Genomic DNA, 17,980 nt, shown 5'->3' with positions numbered 1-17,980 from the left:
GCTGCCCAAATTCTTCAGCAGAAATGCAAATTTGGACTGGGAGGGGATTTTGCATTTTATAGTTGTGCAGAATTCCCCCCCAGGTGTAGCTTCAGTAGACTTCTAGTGGGTTTTTTCCCCTGTTTTAGTGCTGCTCGTAGAAGAGCAGGGGTATTCCTGAGACAAATGATTCATTTTAAACTGGAAGACAAGGAGGGATGAGTTGCGATTAGGTCTTGAATTCTTTCTGGCTTTGGTCTGTCTATTCTGAATCTTTATCACTTAATCTGTGGCACGAATTCCCATAAGATTCATGAATGAAGTAGTGTGGTTGCCATGTTAGTCTTCTGGAAATGTAGATCCCCCTGTACGTACCCAGATCAGTCCAGACTCCTGGGTTTTGCCCCCCCTCTAGCAGATGGAGACAGAGAAGTTTTCAAAACAAAACTCCGCCTTATCTAGGCTGGTGCCACCTACAGTCCGGCAGTATTTCTCTGTCTCCAGCAGATGGTGGAGGTGCAAGGCCTACAGTCTGTGCTGATTGCTTAGTGGAGTTAGAGTAGTGAGTTCTGTAAGTTTTAGAGAGAGTTCGGTTGGTAAAACATTTTTACTTTAAAAAAAAAAAAAAAAAAAAAAAAAGGAGCAGTTTCTGTCCTGAGCCTCCCAGGGGGTTTGTAAGGTCCTGAGGGGACCATCCCCCCATTGGTGGTTGAGGCAGCTGCATTACAGAGTCGAGGGCCCTCTTCTTCACTACTAGCAGCTCTGACTGTGACACCAGGGAACCCGGTTCACTCCACCCTGCCGGATCAGGACCATGGACCACTGCTGGGCAAGTCTTTAAAAAAAAAAAAAAGTTTTGATTTTCTTTCATATTCTGTCAGTGTCACCGGCGCTGCGGCTCTCTCTTCCCTCCCTGACTCGGCGCTTGGGCGGACCGCGATTATTTTTCTTTTTTTTTTTTTTACAGAATTGAATTTTAGCTTTCTCAGGCCTGCTGCCGCGCTCGTCTCGTGCCTCGCATGTGGCTTGGCCCGCACGCGTCTTTCTCGGGGAGGGGCTGTGCTCGGGCCTGTCTTACCGGGGGGAGGGATCATCCGGGGCCGCGAAAATGGTTAAAGGCAAGGCTGCCCGAGCTCCTTCAATGTTAGCTGCACCGAGATCAGCTGAGGCAGATCAGTTCCCGCTGAGCGCGGGAACGGAGGCCATTTTGGGATCTCTTAGATTAGCGACTCGTGCAGCTATGAGGGAGGGGATTCTCCTGCCTCCTCTCTCTCCTCAGCCAGGGTTTCCTGGAGGTAGCGAACCTTTTCAGCCTCTCTCACCTGCAACGGAGGATGGCCCCGAGGGGGCTTCTGTCTCCGCCTCAGAATTTATTTTGTTTCTCCATAAGGCTTTTAAAGCCAGGAGGGAAGGGAAGCTGCAGGCTGGGGGTAAAACTTCCTCTAGTGGTCTTAAGTCTCTTTCTCTAAAGCAGTCTAAGTCTAAGGGAGTCTCTGGGTCCTCAAACCTAAGCGCCCTTTGCTACAGGGGCTCATCAGACCAATACTGATTCCACGGGTCCAGGGGACAGGACCCGCAGGGCAAGCCTCCAATGGGGGTGGATAGAGACCCTGATCAACATCCACAGGATCCAGCACGGGGCTCTCACATTGTGGAAGGAGACGACCCTAAGGTGGTCCGTCTGTTTAGGAGGGAGGAGTTGGCTCCGCTTATCCCTGCCATTCTTGGAGAGCTAGGTATAGATGGGCCGCCAGAGGAGTCCAGGCTAGGGGCCATGGACCTAGTGTTGTTGGGTCTGAGGAGCCCGGCTACTTCCTTTCCTTTCCATTTTTCTGCCACGGACTTGCTATATAGAGAATGGGATACCCCGGATCTGGGATTGAAAGATAGCAAGGCTATGGATAAGCTATATCCTCTTCCAGAGGAAGCAATTGTCATACTGCGGGTGCCCAAGGTGGACACGGCAGTGTCCGCAATCACCAAAAAGACCACAATCCCGGATATGGGTGCAACAGCCCTGAAGGACCTGCAGGATAGAAAGTCTATTTATTTAAAAGTTTTTTTGTTTTTTTTTTTAATATATCGCACAATGAGGCAGCAATCTGACCGTCTAGGCGGTTTACAGTAAAACATAATACCACAATGAACAAACATTAAAATACATCGCATTTACATTGTTTAGTCTTAAAGACAGTTCAAATTCAGTAATAAAGAATAATCATTATTGTGTATTATAAGCGCTTGTAAATAGATTTTCAGAATTTTCTTGAATTCTTTGGAATTTGCCGTTAAACGCATTTGTTCAGGAAGAGAGTTCCCTAAAGTCGGACCTGCGACAGAAAAGGCACGTTTTCGGGTTAGTGCTAGGCTTACAGTTCTTACAGAAGGAATTTCTAGTATACATTTGTCCATTGAACGGAGTTGTCTGGTGGGTCTGTATATTTGCAGTAAGGAGCAAAGCCAGATACAGTTGGAGTTGTATAGTAGATTGTGAATGATGGACAGGTGATACTGGGAGCCAGTGAAGCTGCTGTAATATGGGTGTTATGACCTTTACGTGGCAGATTGAATAGAATTCTTGCTGTGACATTTTGAACAAGCTGCAGTAGATGTGTTGTAGATAAGGGTAATCCTAAATATAAGGAATTGCAGTAATCTAGAATTAGAGTTTGTGAAACTGATCGGAAGTCGGATGATAGTAATAGGGGTTTAAGTTTTTTAAGCATGTGTAATTTAAAAAAGGATTTTTTGACTCTTTCTGATATGTTGTTAGTCATTGATAGTCTAGAGTCAATGATCATTCCTAGATTCTTTGCATGGGATTTTATGGGTATATGTTGGTTTTCAAATGTGAAGGTTTGAGGCGGTTGATGAGCTGAAACCGGTACTGTTGATAAATAGATTAGCTCTGTTTTTGTGGTGTTTAGTTTTATTCTATTATGGGATAGCCAAGTCTTTATTGTCGTTAAATAGAGTTGTAGTAAAGAAAAGGTTTTGAATCAAGATTCAGAGAATGGAACAGTAAACTGTATATCATCTGCATAGATTTTAAAGTTTAAATTCAGTCCAGCTAAGAGACAGCATAAGAGTAGAAGGTATATGTTAAATAGGAGGGCCAAAAGTGCTGAGCCTTGCGGCACAGCTGTTTTGCTGCTGTACCATTCAGATTTTGATTTTCCCATTGTGATTTGAAATGAAGGACGAGAACCATTGTAATTGTTCCAGTGATGCCTATCTGTGATAAATTGGAGAGCAAAATATCATGATTTAGAGTGTCAAAAGCTGAGAATATGTCGATTAACACAAGGATGTAGTTCGTATCAGAGTTAAATCCTCTGATGGTGTCAAATGATGAAATAAGTAAAGATTCTGTGCTGTGTCCTTTTCTGAATCCATGATTGTTATGTAAAATATTATTGTTTATGTAGTCGGAAACTTGATGCAATACAACAGATTCTATGATTTTGGCTATGGAAGGTAACGTAGCAATTGGGCTGCAGCTCAAGAACATTTTTGAAGTCTCGGCACTCTGAGTGCAGGCAGCTATGTGCAGCAATTTTGCCTTGCGAGTGGGCCTTCGCTGGGTTCAGCAGTTACAGGCTAATGCTGGTCTTTGCGATGCAGAAGAACAGCAAGCAGGGCGTCTGGAAGCTTCGATCGCTTATAGTGCGGATGCACTTTATGATCTATTATGGACCGGCCAGATCCATGGTGTCGACAGTCTCAGCTCGACGGCTCCTGTGGTTAAGAAGCTGGTCGGCGGATATTTCCTCCAAGGCTCAGCTGGGGTAAATTGCTTTTTGGCAAGGACTTCGAGGATATGATTCAATCCCTGGGGGAGAACAAGGTTCACAGACTGCCAGAGGATAGGCCCAAGTCGAGGGGCTCCTTTTCTTCATGGTCTCGATTCAGAGGGCATCGGAGATTTCATCCATCCAGAGCTCCAGCTTCTTCCTTTCGGCAAGCGTCCGGTCGCCAACAGTCCTGGTCTCAGCCCTTTCGTGGCCGACGCTTTGGCAGAACCAGGGCTATCCAATCCGCATCTGGGGCCAAGTCTTCCCAATGAAGGAACGCTGACCCATTCCTCTGTTCCAGCTGTCGGGGGCGGATTGTCCCTGTTTTACAAGGAATGGGTCAAGGTGACGTCTGACCAGTGGGTCCTTACTGTGATAAATCAAGGCTACACTTTAGATTTTGCACACTGCCTTTCAAAGCAGTTTCTGGTCTCCCCATGCGGTTGCGAAGAGAAATGACAGGCAGTACAAGAAACTTTGCAACGTCTTCTGCAACTTGGCGCTATCACCCCGGTTCCTCAGGCGGAGCAGCGAAAAGGGCGTTATTCCATTTACTTCGTAGCCCCAAAAAAGAGGGGTCCTTCGACCCATTCTGGATTTGAAGTGCGTAAACCGCTGCCTCAGGGTGCCACGCTTTCTCATGGAGAGGTTACGGTCAGTCATTGCCTCTGTAAGAAAAGGAGAGTTTCTGGTGTCACTGGACCTAACTAAAGTGTATCTTCACACAAGCATTTGGGCCGACCATCAGACATTTCTTAGGTTCTCGGTGATGGGTTTCCATTTTCAGTTTTGAGCTTTGCCCTTTGGTCTTGCCACCGCGCCCAGAACGTTTACCAAGGTAATGGTTGTGGTGGCGGCTCATCTGCGCAGAGAAAAGGAAAAGGAGCTGGATGACTTTAAAGCTGAATTATCTTCAATAAAGAGAGTCTCAGCCACGGTACATTATTCAGGAAATAATTTCCACTTACCACTGAATAACCAAAACTCAAGAAAAAAGAGATTTACTGTGGGCTCAGGTAGGATAACAACTGTAACCCACAGACACCCATTATTAAAAGCTGTGCAACTCACAACTCTATCCCACCACTCACACAGGCCATTAAGGAACTTTAAAAGTATTTCAGTGGGCTCTGGTAGAATAAGACCTGTGTTCCGTAGACACACACTGTATCAAGTGCGACAAGTACAAAATGCCTTCTCTGTATTAAATTCTGAAGAAGTCCTTGAGAAAAAGACTGAAATGTTATCGGAAAAGAGAGAAAAAACCCAATGCATACAGAAATTCCAAATCAGAAACCAAAGGAAAAAGCTCACGGTGATGGATGACTCTGTCATCAGAGGCATTAATCTCTTCCCTTGCACAAATGCAAAGAGAAAAGTGGATAACAAAACTCAACTAAATAGGTCACAAAAGGAGTCCAGGAACAGCAGTAACCTGAGCAAAGAAAGCTGGAAAGCTATGAGCACAAATGCTCGTAGTTTGGGTAATAAAATCCCAGAGCTGCAAGCCCTAATGATGGAGGCGGACTTGGACGTTGTTGCTGTCACGGAAACGTGGTTTACAGAATCTCATGACTGGGATACGGCAATACCAGGCTATAACTTGTTAAGGAAGGACAGAGAGGATAGGAAAGGGGGAGGAGTGGCTCTATATGTCAGAAACAATATCCAAGCATCTGAGCTGCAAGGAAGATGGGGCAAAGAAGAAGCACTATGGGTCGACTTAAAAAAAGATGGGGCATCCATTTTTATTGGAGTGGTTTACAGGCCTCCAAACCAAAAGGAAGAGCTGGACAGAGATCTGATTGAAGACATCCACAGGATAGCAAAGAAAGGAGAAGTGGTGATCGTTGGAGACTTTAATATGCCAGATGTAGACTGGAGAATCCCATCTGAAGAATCTAATAATAGTAGAGAAATAGTAGATGCCCTGCAAGTAGCTTTGTTCAAACAAATGGTAATGGAACCCACGAGAGAAGGAGCTATACTCGACTTAGTGCTCACTAATGGAGATAATGTCTCAGACGTCCAGGTGGGTGCCCACCTCAGCACCAGTGATCATCAAACGGTATGGTTTAATATCACAAAAAGGACACGGAAAAGAAGCACAAAAACCCAAGTTTTGATGTTCAAAAACACAGACTTTGATGAAATAGGGAAGTACCTGGAGGAAGAACTAAAAGGCTGGGAAAACGAGAGAGATGTGGATCAACAGTGGACCAATCTAAAAGCAATTACCAAGGCAACTAATCTATATGTTAGAAAAGTAAAGAAAAGCAAAAGAAAAATGAAACCTATCTGGTTCTCAAAGGAGGTGGCTGACAAAATAAAGGCTAAAAGAACAGCGTTCAAGAAATATAAAAGATCCCAAAAGGAGGAACACAAAGAAGAATATCTGGTAGAACTGAGGGAGACGAAGAAATTAATCAAGATGGCAAAAAGTCAAGCGGAAGAGAGGATTGCCAAAGAGGTAAAGAGTAGTAACAAAACATTTTTCAGATACATCAGTGAAAAGAGAAAAGTTCAAAGTGGTATAGTGAAATTGAAAGGTGGAAAGGATCAATGTGTGGAGAGAGACGAAGAAATGGCAGAAATATTAAATGACTACTTCAGTTCTGTGTTCACTAAAGAGGACCCTGGAGAAGGACCGTCACTAGTTAACAAGAAACTGGAGGGGAATGGAGTAGATGTAACTCCATTTACAGTAGAAAATGTATGGGAAGAGCTGGTGAAACTGAAAGTGGACAAAGCCATGGGGCCTGATGAAGTTAATCCCAGAATACTGAGGGAGCTCAGAGATGTGCTGGCGGGTCCGCTGTGTGACCTGTTCAATAGATCCCTAGAAACGGGAGTGGTGCCGAATGATTGGAGGAGAGCGGTGGTGGTCCCGCTTCACAAGAGTGGGAACAGAGAAGAGGCTGGTAACTACAGACCGGTTAGCCTCACTTCGGTGGTGGGAAAAGTAATGGAGTCACTGTTGAAAGAGAGAATAGTGAACTATCTAAAGTCGGGAGAATTGCTGGACCAGAGGCAGCATGGATTCACCATTGGAAGATCCTGTCAGACAAATCTGATTGACTTTTTTGACTGGGTAACCAAGGAATTGGATCGAGGAAGAGCACTCGATGTCATCTACTTGGATTTCAGCAAAGCTTTTGACACTGTCCCGCACAGGAGACTGGTGAATAAAATGAGAAGCTTAGGAGTGAGTGCCGAGGTGGTGGCCTGGATTGCAAACTGGTTGACGGACAGAAGACAATGTGTGATGGTAAATGGAACTCTCTCTGAAGAGAGAGCGGTTTTAAGCGGTGTACCACAGGGATCGGTGTTGGGACCGGTCCTATTCAATATCTTTGTGAGCGACATTGCGGAAGGGATAGAAGGTAAGGTATGTCTTTTTGCGGATGACACTAAGATCTGCAACAGAGTGGACACGCTGGAAGGAGTGGAGAGAATGAGACGGGATTTAAGGAAGATGGAAGAGTGGTCGAAGATATGGCAGCTGACATTCAATGCCAAGAAGTGCAAAGTCATGCATATGGGGAGTGGAAATCCGAATGAACTGTATTCGATGGGGGGAGAAAGGCTGATGTGCACGGAGCAGGAGAGGGACCTTGGGGTGATGGTGTCTAATGATCTGAAGTCGGCGAAACAATGTGACAAGGCGATAGCTAAAGCCAGAAGAATGCTGGGCTGCATAGAGAGAGGAATATCGAGTAAGAAAAGGGAAGTGATTATCCCCTTGTACAGGTCCTTGGTGAGACCTCACCTGGAGTATTGTGTTCAGTTCTGGAGACCGTATCTCCGAAGAGACAGAGACAAGATGGAGGCGGTCCAGAGAAGGGTGACCAAAAAGGTGGAAGGTCTTCATCAAATGACTTATGAGGAGAGATTGAAGAATCTAAATATGTACACCCTGGAGGAAAGGAGGAGCAGAGGTGATATGATACAGACATTCAGATACTTGAAAGGTTTTAATGATCCAAAGACAACGACAAACCTTTTCCATAGGAAAAAAATCAGCAGAACCAGGGGTCACGATTTGAAGCTCCAGGGAGGAAGATTCAGAACCAATATCAGGAAGTATTTCTTCACGGAGAGGGTGGTGGATGCCTGGAATGCCCTTCCGAAGGAAGTGGTGAAGACCAGAACTGTGAAGGACTTCAAAGGGGCGTGGGATAAACACTGTGGATCCATAAAATCAAGAGGCCGGCAATAAAGAGTGGGTGGCTCGCCAGAATGACGGCTACTGCCTGGAGATAATACCCTTATTCAATAAACATACACATGGTTACTGTGACTCCAACATCACTCTAAGCTACAACAGCAAGAGGAAATGTGGAAAAAAGGATTCGCACTCACAAAGTGGGGAGTAGCTGGCTTGTTACGGCGGTTACTACCCCAAACCAAATAAGCCTGATACTTCACTTTCAATGCATATCCTGCTTCAACGGCAGGGGAGAAGAAAAAAGGATTCGCACTCACAAAGCGGGGAGTAGCTGGCTTGTTACGGCGGTTACTACCCCAAACCAAATAAACCTGATACTTCACTTTCAATGCATATCCTGCTTCAACGGCAGGGAGAAGAAAAACAACCAATAAGGGCTGAATAACACAGTCTGGGTAAAACAAATAAGCATGGGTGTAGCTTGCTTATTGCGGCGGTTACTTCCCCTACTACCCGTAACTAATCAAGCTTGATATTTCACTTGGTTGCAGCTCCATCACTGCTCTCTACATTAATGGTGGGGGGTGGAAGGGAAATAGAACCAAAGAGCTAAGAGAAACAGATAAGTATAAGAGAAAAAATGTGTGAAGCTTGCTGGGCAGACTGGATGGGCCGTTTGGTCTTCTTCTGCCGTCATTTCTATGTTTCTATATGTTTTCTATGATTCCTGGGTGCATCCATACCTGGACGACTGGCTAATTTGGGCATAGTCTGAGTCGCTTGGCCAGTTGGCAATTCGCAAAGTGCTTCAACTCCTGCGATCACTGGTTGGATGATCAACTTAGCCAAGAGCCAACTGGTGCCTACCCAGTCTTTGGAGTTTTTAGAAGCTCTATTCGACACTCAACAGGGGAGAGTGTTCCTTACCTCGGACCCGAATTGTCAAAACTACAAGGACAAGTGCGGGGGACTTATTGGCCAACCGTCTCCCCAGAGTGCAGGATTATTTGCAGGTTCTCGGCTCCATGACTTCCACCCTGGAGCTGGTGCCCTGGGCCTTTGCTCATGTGTCCTTTACAGTCAGCGTTGCTTTCGCGTTGGAATCCAGTCTTCGAACAGTTTTATTTACCTCTCCCTCTTAAGGATACGGTGTACTCCAGTCTTGTTTGGTGGCTTATCTCGGACAACTTATCCAGAGGAGTTCCCCTGGAGGTGCCCGAATGGACAGTGGTGACCACGGACGCCAGCCTCTCCGGTGGGGAGCGGTTTGCCTGAGGAAGTCTGTGGAGGGACAGTGGTCCCAGGAAGAATCGCAGTGGTCTATCAAAAGTCTGGAAACCAGGGCAGTGTGTTTAGCGTTGCGAGCGCTCTGCCCTCTCCTACAGAGGAAGTAGTCAGAATTCTTTCCGACAATGCAATCACGGTGGCTTATATCAATCGCCAAGGGGGAGCCAAGAGCCAGCCAGTGGCCGCGGAAGCCCGGCAGCTGATAAGAACATAAGAAAATGCCATACTGGGTCAGACCAAGGGTCCATCAAGCCCAGCATCCTGTTTCCAACAGTGGCCAATCCAGGCCATAAGAACCTGGCAAGTACCCAAAAACTAAGTCTATTCCATGTAACCTTTGCTAATGGTAGTGGCTATTCTCTAAGTGAACTTAATAGCAGGTAATGGACTTCTCCTCCAAGAACTTATCCAATCCTTTTTTAAACACAGCTATACTAACTGCACGAACCACATTCTCTGGCAACAAATTCCAGAGTTTAATTGTGCGTTGAGTAAAAAGAACTTTCTCCGATTAGTTTTAAATGTGCCCCATGCTAACTTCATGGAGTGTCCCCTAGTCTTTCTACTATCCGAAAGAGTAAATAACCGATTCACAACTACCTGTTCTAGACCTCTCATGATTTTAAACACCTCTATCATATCCCCCCTCAGTCGTCTCTTATCCAAGCTGAAAAGTCCTAACCTCTTTAGTCTTTCCTCATAGGGGAGCTGTTCCATTCCCCTTATCATTTTGGTAGCCCTTCTCTGTACCTTCTCCATCACAATTATATCTTTTTTGAGATGCGGCAACCAGAATTGTACACAGTATTCAAGGTGCGGTCTCACCATGGAGCGATACAGAGGCATTATGACATTTTCCGTGTTATTCATCATTCCTTTTCTAATAATTCCCAACATTCTGTTTGCTTTTTTGACTGCCGCAGCACACTGAACCGACGATTTCAATGTGTTATCCACTATGACACCAAGATCTCTTTCTTGGGTTGTAGCACCTAATATGGAACCCAACATCGTGTAATTATAGCATGGGTTATTTTTCCCTATATGCATCACCTTGCACTTATCCACATTAAATTTCATCTGCCATTTGGATGCCCAATTTTCCAGTCTCACAAGGTCTTCCTGCAATTTATCACAATCTGCTTGTGATTTAACTACTCTGAACAATTTTGTGTCATCTGCAAATTTGATTATCTCACTCGTTGTATTTCTTTCCAGATCATTTATAAATATATTGAACAGTAAGGGTCCCAATACAGATCCCTGAGGCACTCCACTGTCCACTCCCTTCCACTGAGAAAATTGCCCATTTAATCCTACTCTCTGTTTCCTGTCTTTTAGCCAGTTTGCAATCCACGAAAGGACATCGCCACCTATCCCATGACTTTTTACTTTTCCTAGAAGCCTCTCATGAGGAACTTTGTCAAACGCCTTCTGAAAATCCAGCTGGGTAGAGAAGCATTTAGTAAGTATTGCATCGTCTCCCATAGCAGGAGTCGACAACATTCAGGCGGACTTTCTCAGTATGCATCCCTTGATCCCGGGGAATGGGAGCTTGCAGACGAAACTTTCCAGCTCATATGTGACACGTGGGGCATACCCCACCTGGATCTTATGGCAACATTTCAGAACACCAAGGCTTCGTGCTTCTTCGGTCACTGCAGAGAAACAGGAGCAGAAGGGGTAGTTGCCCTGGCCAACCTACATGCTGCTGTAAGTCTTCCCTCCTTGGCCGCTGATAGGCAAAGTTCTCAGGAAAGTGGAGATACACCTAGCAGAAGTCATCCTCGTAGCTCCAAAGTGGCCGAGACGGCCTTGGTTTGTGGACCTGGTCAATCTGGCAGTGGCAGGTCCCCTGCGGTTGCCACTGCTCCCGGATCTTCTACATTAAGGGCCCATGTGTTTGGAAGAGGTCGATTGCTTTTGTCTAATGGCATGGCTTTTGAGAGGCGCCGCCTGAGGAGAAAAGGGTATTCGAACACTGTGGTGGCAACACTCTCCGGTCGCACAAGACATCCACCAACCTCGAGTATGTGCGCGTGTGGAGAATCTTTGAATCTTGGTACGTGGACCGGGCAATTGTTCCTACTCTGTCTTCGGTGTCGGATATTTTAGGTTTCTTACAATCCGGACTCGCCAAGGGCTTATCGTGTAGTTCCCTGAGTGTTCAGGTGGCAGCTCTTGGTTGTTTGCGCAGTTCCATTCAAGGCATGGCAATGGCTGCTCACCCCGATGTGACTCATTTCTTAAAGGGGGCAAAGTATTTATGTCCCCCAATCAGGCACCCTTGTCCTTCTTGGAATCTGAACTTGGTTCTCTCAGCTCTGTGTTCAGCGCTCTTTGAGCCTCTGAAAATGGCTACAATAAAGGATCTCACGTTAAATGTGATTTTCCTTCTCGCTATCACATCTGCTCGCAGGGTATCTGAGCTCCAGGCTCTATCCTGTAGGGAGCCGTTTCTGAGCATTTCGGATTCTGGTATGTCATTTTGGACGGTTCCTTCCTTTCTTCCGAAGGTGGTGTCTGCTTTTCACGTGAATCAGTCAGTGGAGCTTCCGTCGTTTCCCATTGTGGACCGGTCAGACCTATGTCTAAAGACTTACGGAAGCTGGATGTTCATCGCGTGGTGTTGTGTTATCTGGAAGTTACTTACGCGTTTCGTGTGACGGACCATCTTTTTGTACTGTGGGCTGGTCCGAAATGAGGAAATATGGCATCTAAAGCTACGATTTTGCGTTGGTTGAAAGAGGCTGTAGGCTCATCAATATATATGTTGCCTGGTAAGCCTGTACTGTTTGGTCTTCGGTCTCATTCTACCCATTCTCAGGCGGCTTCTTGTGCGGGGTGTCAAATGGTCTCACCGCAGGAGATCTGCAGGGCGGTGACTTGGAAGTCTTTGCATACCCTTGCCAGACACTACAGACTGGATGTTCAGGCTTTGGAGAAGCAGTGCTTAGAGCAGGCTTCTCCAGATCCCATCCCAGGAGTCTGGACTGATCCGGGTACGGGAAAGGAAAATTAGTTTCTTACCTGATAATTTTCATTCCTGTAGTACCACGGATCAGTCCAGAGTCCCGGGGAACACATGGAAGTAAGGGAGAGTCCACTCAGTTATTGATTGATCTGTTTTCAGATCTGCAGAAATTGGATTGACTATTCCTCACATGGTTCTACAGGTTCATTTCCTAGGAGGGTTAAGTGAACTGGTTATTTCTTTTTCTTGTTGAAGGGTTATTGTACATAGTTATGGTGGTTTTTTTGAGAGCCATTCTGCTTTGACTGAGTAATACTGCTGGACTGTAGGTGGCACCAGCCTATATAGGGCGGAGTTTTGTTTTGAAAACTTCTCTGTCTCCATCTGCTGGAGGGGAGGCCAAACCCAGGAGTCTGGACTGAGCCGCGGTACTACAGGAACGAAAATTATCAGGTAAGAAACTAATTTTCCTTTTAAAAGGTCATCTAATTTGTAGGTGATACATTCATTGGACGAATAAATTAATTCAGTTGTGACAAGTATTCAAGAGTTTGTTCCTTTCAGGTCAGTGCAAAAATGGCCCGTTGAAGGAGGCATAGCTCTCAAAAACTAATTGCCCCCAAGGAAAAAGTAGCACAAGATTTAATGAATTTTGGTAATTTTTTGTGTGCGCTAGTTCAAACATGGACCTTTCACCTTGGTGATCTTCAGCACCAAGTCAATCTTTTCTGAGCAAGATTCCGCCTGAGTCTGGGCCATTTACTCGTGACCCAGGAACACAAAGTTGGGGTTGGATTCAAATTTCATCTTACTTGTCCATTCCAGTGATCGAACTTGACAAAACCATGGGCTGTTCTCCTCCTTTTGCACCAATCAGAATAGCAGGCCTACGGTCACAAAAGTGACTCTCTGCCCAGCTAGCACCTTCATAGTTTTAACTCCCTCCTGTCGGTCGACACTTTAATTGTATCGTAGTCCGTGCATGTATTTGGCAAGTTACATGCATCGATTCTTTTTTTCAGAATTCTCAGTCATCTATTGTTTTTTTTTCTCTTAGACGATCAATTGAAAACATTAAGTGAGAAAAATAAAGAATTTGAAGCTGCTCAGGATCGTTCTTCCACTCTACAGGTATTGAAGATAAATTATTAGACATTTTAAGCAAGACAGGAGTAGTTAATTAGAATTTAGGTAACTATAGTGGCAGGTGATAGTACATTTCGTTGAAAGCTCTCTTTTGTAAGTTATTGCACCTTGGAGAAGTATAGAAACTATCACCTTTTTCAAAAACATATGATTACTGTGGACTGCAAGTGAGATTTTAATAAAAAAAAAAATGCAACCATGAAAATTTTGCCTGATGTTACTATTGACTGATAATTCTAACCACATGAGCACTATAAAGGACATAAATCATACGATGGTTATACAATTAATGGAATTATTTTGTTCATTCACTAGTACATATAGCATAGCAGAAACTAGAATAGGATTGTTATCTGACCTGCCTCAGCAATTCCAAAACGAGTTTTGAAGCTTAAAAACTGCTTCAGAACTCCAATTGAATTATAATCAGTAAGCGGTCCTTCTCCACTCCACTTCCTGAAAAATACCAGGATTGTGTCCCATCTACTGGATTGTAGTTCAGAAAGCTTCCTGGTTATATTTTCTTGCCATTTATTGCCAGAATAAGTCCTTGTAATCTCACAATACCACTATAGGCTTTGTCAGATTTTACCTGGCCTGAAGCCTCTACTCAGCCTGCAAGCCTAGGATTGTACATTCCCCATGAGCTATAAGAAAAAATCTAGCTCTTTACCTTTGCTTTTCTTTATTCATGTTGTAGTCTTTTTTAGATGATTCCTTTATTAATGTGGTGGTGCAATTAAGAGCTTGCCTGTAGTGACTGCTATACTTATGCTGCATTATCACTGAACGCATTGCCCTAACATTTACTTGTTTCATATGGGAAACTGTATTATGCTAAAATTTCTGATTTAACTACATCTTGAGATATATCTTTGTGTGCCAGAAAAAAAGGTTCAACTGCCTTATACATCCGTACTAATTCTGTTCAATTTAAGAATCAGCTTAGCAGAGCAAAAGATGAGCTGGAAGCAGAAAAGAGAGATCTGGTGCGAACAAGTGAACGGCGGTCTCAGGAGCTGGAGCACCTGCATGGTAGGGGAGGATTGATAGTTCATTAAATTATTAATTAAAATCAGCCAAATTGGCCTTTATCAAGTCTTTTTGTTTTATTTTATTTATTTATTTATTTTTTATTTTTATATACCGGAATTCCTGTATACAATACAAATCAGACCGGTTTACATGGAACGAAAAGATAGCCCTGGTCTGGGAAGTCAGATCGGGGTTTTTTTACAAAGAACATTGAACAATAACATATAATACATTCATAATACAAAGAACATTGAACAATAACAATAAATCCTTAAATATTTTCGTAATTTAATTAAAATTAGGCCAATGGAATGTTGAACTTAAATTAAATGTAAGGTAAATTGAAATTTAATTTTGCATAAAATTGCATATTATTAACTGTAACACAGAATAGTTCAATCAGGATGCGGCGCTTAGTTACATTCTGGAGATTGGAACGCTTGCCTGAAGAGCCAGGTTTTTAACTTTTTTTTGAACTCTGGTAGACTGGGTCAGGGGGGAGAGCGTTCCAATGGTGTGGTCCTGCAGTTGAGAGTGCTCTTTTTCTTAGTAATGATGTTGCTGGAGGGGCGAATAATGTGCCTCTGTAAGCGCTTCTGATGGGTCTGGAGGATAGGTGTGGACGAAGTTGAGTTTGGAGTGATATAGGTGCGATGTTGTGTATTGATTTATGAATAATTTATTTATGAATAATTGACTTCATGAGAAATTGATTGAAGGCAGACTGCAGTTTCCACAGATGTGGGATTTTTGAAAATTGCCCACTCTCTCCGATTATAAGAGTGCATGTGTAGTGTTGACCCCTGTTTCTGTGTGCGGAGAGGAATGGAGTCGGAGGGGGTTTGCACCTACGCGTGTGCAGGTACATTTTTTGAAAAAACAGACCTACACAAAGAACAGATGCATGTCTGTGTGTGTATTGTTTCTGATCCAATTTTCCCCTTTGAAAATAGACAAAGTCTGCATGGAAAAAGTGCAGGATTTGTTATGAGCTGTGTGGGGGATGATATGGGAAGTTATGAAGGTTTATCAAAGCTCAGTTTGAATTTACTCTGTTGGAAGAGAAGCCAATCTCTGTCCATGTTACTGAGTACTAACAATTTCTATAGACTACATCTGGTGAGCCTAATTTAAATATCCACTGCTTTCACATCACTGTCCTGATTGAGGGTGAGGGCAGAGGATTGAAGCCTGGGGCAGTTGCCTTCCCCTAGAGACAGCCCGAGAGGCTCATCGATGTTTCAACCCTTCTTTATTCAGATGTTGTCGGTTGCTGTTGATGCTTTGTTTATTCCTTTGCTAGAGGACCTTAAACGTCTGAATACCAAGCTCATAGACACGAACACAGCAAAAGTTGAGCTTCAGCTGAAGTTGGATGAGCTGCAGTCCTCTGAAGTCTCCGTGAAGGTCAGTAGCTATTTGGCCACCAGCATTGTCATTAGTTTCCAGAATATCAGATTGGAATATTAATAGGCAGGCAGAAGGGTAACGACAATTAGATTTTATTTTATTTAAAATTTATAATCCATACGCATTCAAAAAAGGTTTCCTAGCATGTAGCCAGATGGACTCGGGACCAACGGGTTATGCTCCCTGCCAGCAGATGGAGACAGATTTCAAAGCTGATGACACCCTGCATGCACCCAGCAGTTCAGTATTTCTCTGTTTCCAGCAGATGGTGGACGTACCTCTCCCTATGGGGATTGCTGGGCTTTTTGGAAGGAGAAATTCTACGTTTAAATTTGAGAAAAAACTGAGCCCTGCTTTCCTGCCGTGATATCTAAAGGTTCCTCCCCCATTTGAGAATTCCTGAGGTGATTTCTCAGATCCCTCAGAGGTGTGCCTTTGGTAGCCGGTTCCCAGCGTGGACTTTGCTACTTTTAAGCAGCTGAAAGGCAGCGGGTGCAGGAAGCTGAGCGCAACGGTGACAACCAAAACCCCCCCCCCCCCCGCAGCCGGAGACTGTCTCTGTACTCATCCGATAAGCACTGAGCCCAGGTAAGTTCTTTGTGCTTTGTTTTTTAAAGAGATTTACCTCCTGATTCAGAGACATTTGGAGGGATTTCGGTAAGACTTCCTCCAGTCTCCTTGCTCGGCGTGCCATACTGGCGTTCCCCCGTCCCGTTGGGATACGAGGAAGTGGGCTTCTGAGCAGGTTGGGCGGCCACTGATGGGCTAGGCCCCGCTTTAGGCTTGGTATAAAATTGTGTATGCCGACAGAACACAGTTACTGCCGCCAATGGCTCCAGCAGCCAAGAAACATAAGCACCTTTTTCCCTGTACGTACCTGGATCAGTCCAGACAGTGGGGTTATGTCCCCAATCCAGCAGATGGAGTCAGCACAAGCTTTGAGGGGGCGTATCCATATATACTACTACCCCCTCTGCAGGAGTTCAGTATCTTCTGACTCCAGCAGATGCGAGTAGGGGAATCAGGCTTCTCCTCCATTTTACTTCTTTCTCACTTTTTTTGCTTGATTATTTTGCTGCCTTTTTCTCATGGATCAAGTTTGTATCAAGTCTTGTATCAAGTTTAAAAAAAAAAAAAAAAAAAAAGAAAGTAAAGCAGGGTCCTTTCACCTTTTGGGGAGTGGCTTATCTCTCCTGTCTCTTTTCTGCAGCCGTGCTGTTTTCTTTGTCGTTGCAGCAGGGGTAAGTAAGTTTTTCTTCCTCTGTAGTTTTTCTTCACAGCACAGCTCCTGGTGCCCGCGAAAGCCGGTGGTGCCGGCCTCTTCGTTTTTCTTCACTCACCCGCGGCCATTTTGCAGCTCCCTGTGGGCTGCTGCCGCGCTTGGGAAAGACTTCTGGGGCGAGTTGTGTGGCCGGGAAGGCCCCCCCGCGGCACCCCCCTGTAATTGCGGGCAGTGCGGGCTGCCCGGGCCCCCCCGCAGCGGCGCTTTCGTGCGCGTGGCCCCCCCCCCCCCCCCCCCCGAGGCTTTTGCTCTTTTTTGCCGCCGTTTTTCATCTCCCCCCCGGCGATGCCGTTGCGCTGTGCGGCCTGCGGCGACCCGGGGTCCCGGATTTCCTGGGAGGGCATCTGTGCATGATGCCTTCCCGGGGGGGAAGGTACCTCACAGTCCCTTACTGAATTTTCTTTTTTGCCCGGGCGGCGCGGGCCGGCCACTCCGCCATTTTTGGCAGGAACGGGGGCCAGCTTACATTCTGAGCGCCCGGAGGCGCAGGACACGAGGGAGAACGTCTCTCGGGTAGACCCTACAAGCGGGGGCGCCCCCCCGATTCTGGTGCAGGAGCCAAGCACCCAGAGCCAGGGAGCAGGAACCACGCCGCCCCTCAAACACACCCGGGCAGGCCGGGATTCTCTCCGGAGTTTATCCTGCTCATGCATACCGCTTATCTACAGGGGCTGGACACACCTGTGGGACCCCCCCCCCCCTAAGATCCCACGGATGTCGCCCTCGGCGCCGGCCCCCCCCGACCCTTCGGGAGCGGGGGCCTCCCGTCCTCCTACTCGGGTCCGTTCGGCGCCAGCGGCAGTGGGGGCGGTGCCCGACCCAGCGGGACAGGGACCTGACCTCCCGGACCGGGGGCCAAGGGGACGGCACGCAAGAAGGGGATGATCCGCGTACCCTACGCCTCT

The 17,980-nt window shown here is 45.7% G+C and overlaps 1 protein-coding gene across 1 annotated transcript in view; it reads left to right on the top strand.

Moving 5' to 3' along the window:
- Positions 1-17,980, top strand: part of LOC115100326 (nucleoprotein TPR-like) — a gene marked incomplete at its 3' end in the record, with an annotated part of 228,078 nt that overhangs the window by 8,007 nt on the left and 202,091 nt on the right. The window contains exons 3-5 of the mRNA XM_029618746.1: positions 13,260-13,333; positions 14,287-14,383; positions 15,687-15,790. Of these exons, the coding sequence (XP_029474606.1) occupies positions 13,260-13,333; positions 14,287-14,383; positions 15,687-15,790 (275 nt within the window). The remainder of the gene's footprint in view (positions 1-13,259; positions 13,334-14,286; positions 14,384-15,686; positions 15,791-17,980) is intronic.

This window comes from Rhinatrema bivittatum, chromosome 10 (assembly GCF_901001135.1).
Source record: "Rhinatrema bivittatum chromosome 10, aRhiBiv1.1, whole genome shotgun sequence".
NCBI classification, from domain to species: domain Eukaryota; kingdom Metazoa; phylum Chordata; class Amphibia; order Gymnophiona; family Rhinatrematidae; genus Rhinatrema; species Rhinatrema bivittatum.
Note: the sequence above shows the minus strand (reverse complement) of the source record. Positions and strands in the feature narration are given on the sequence as shown.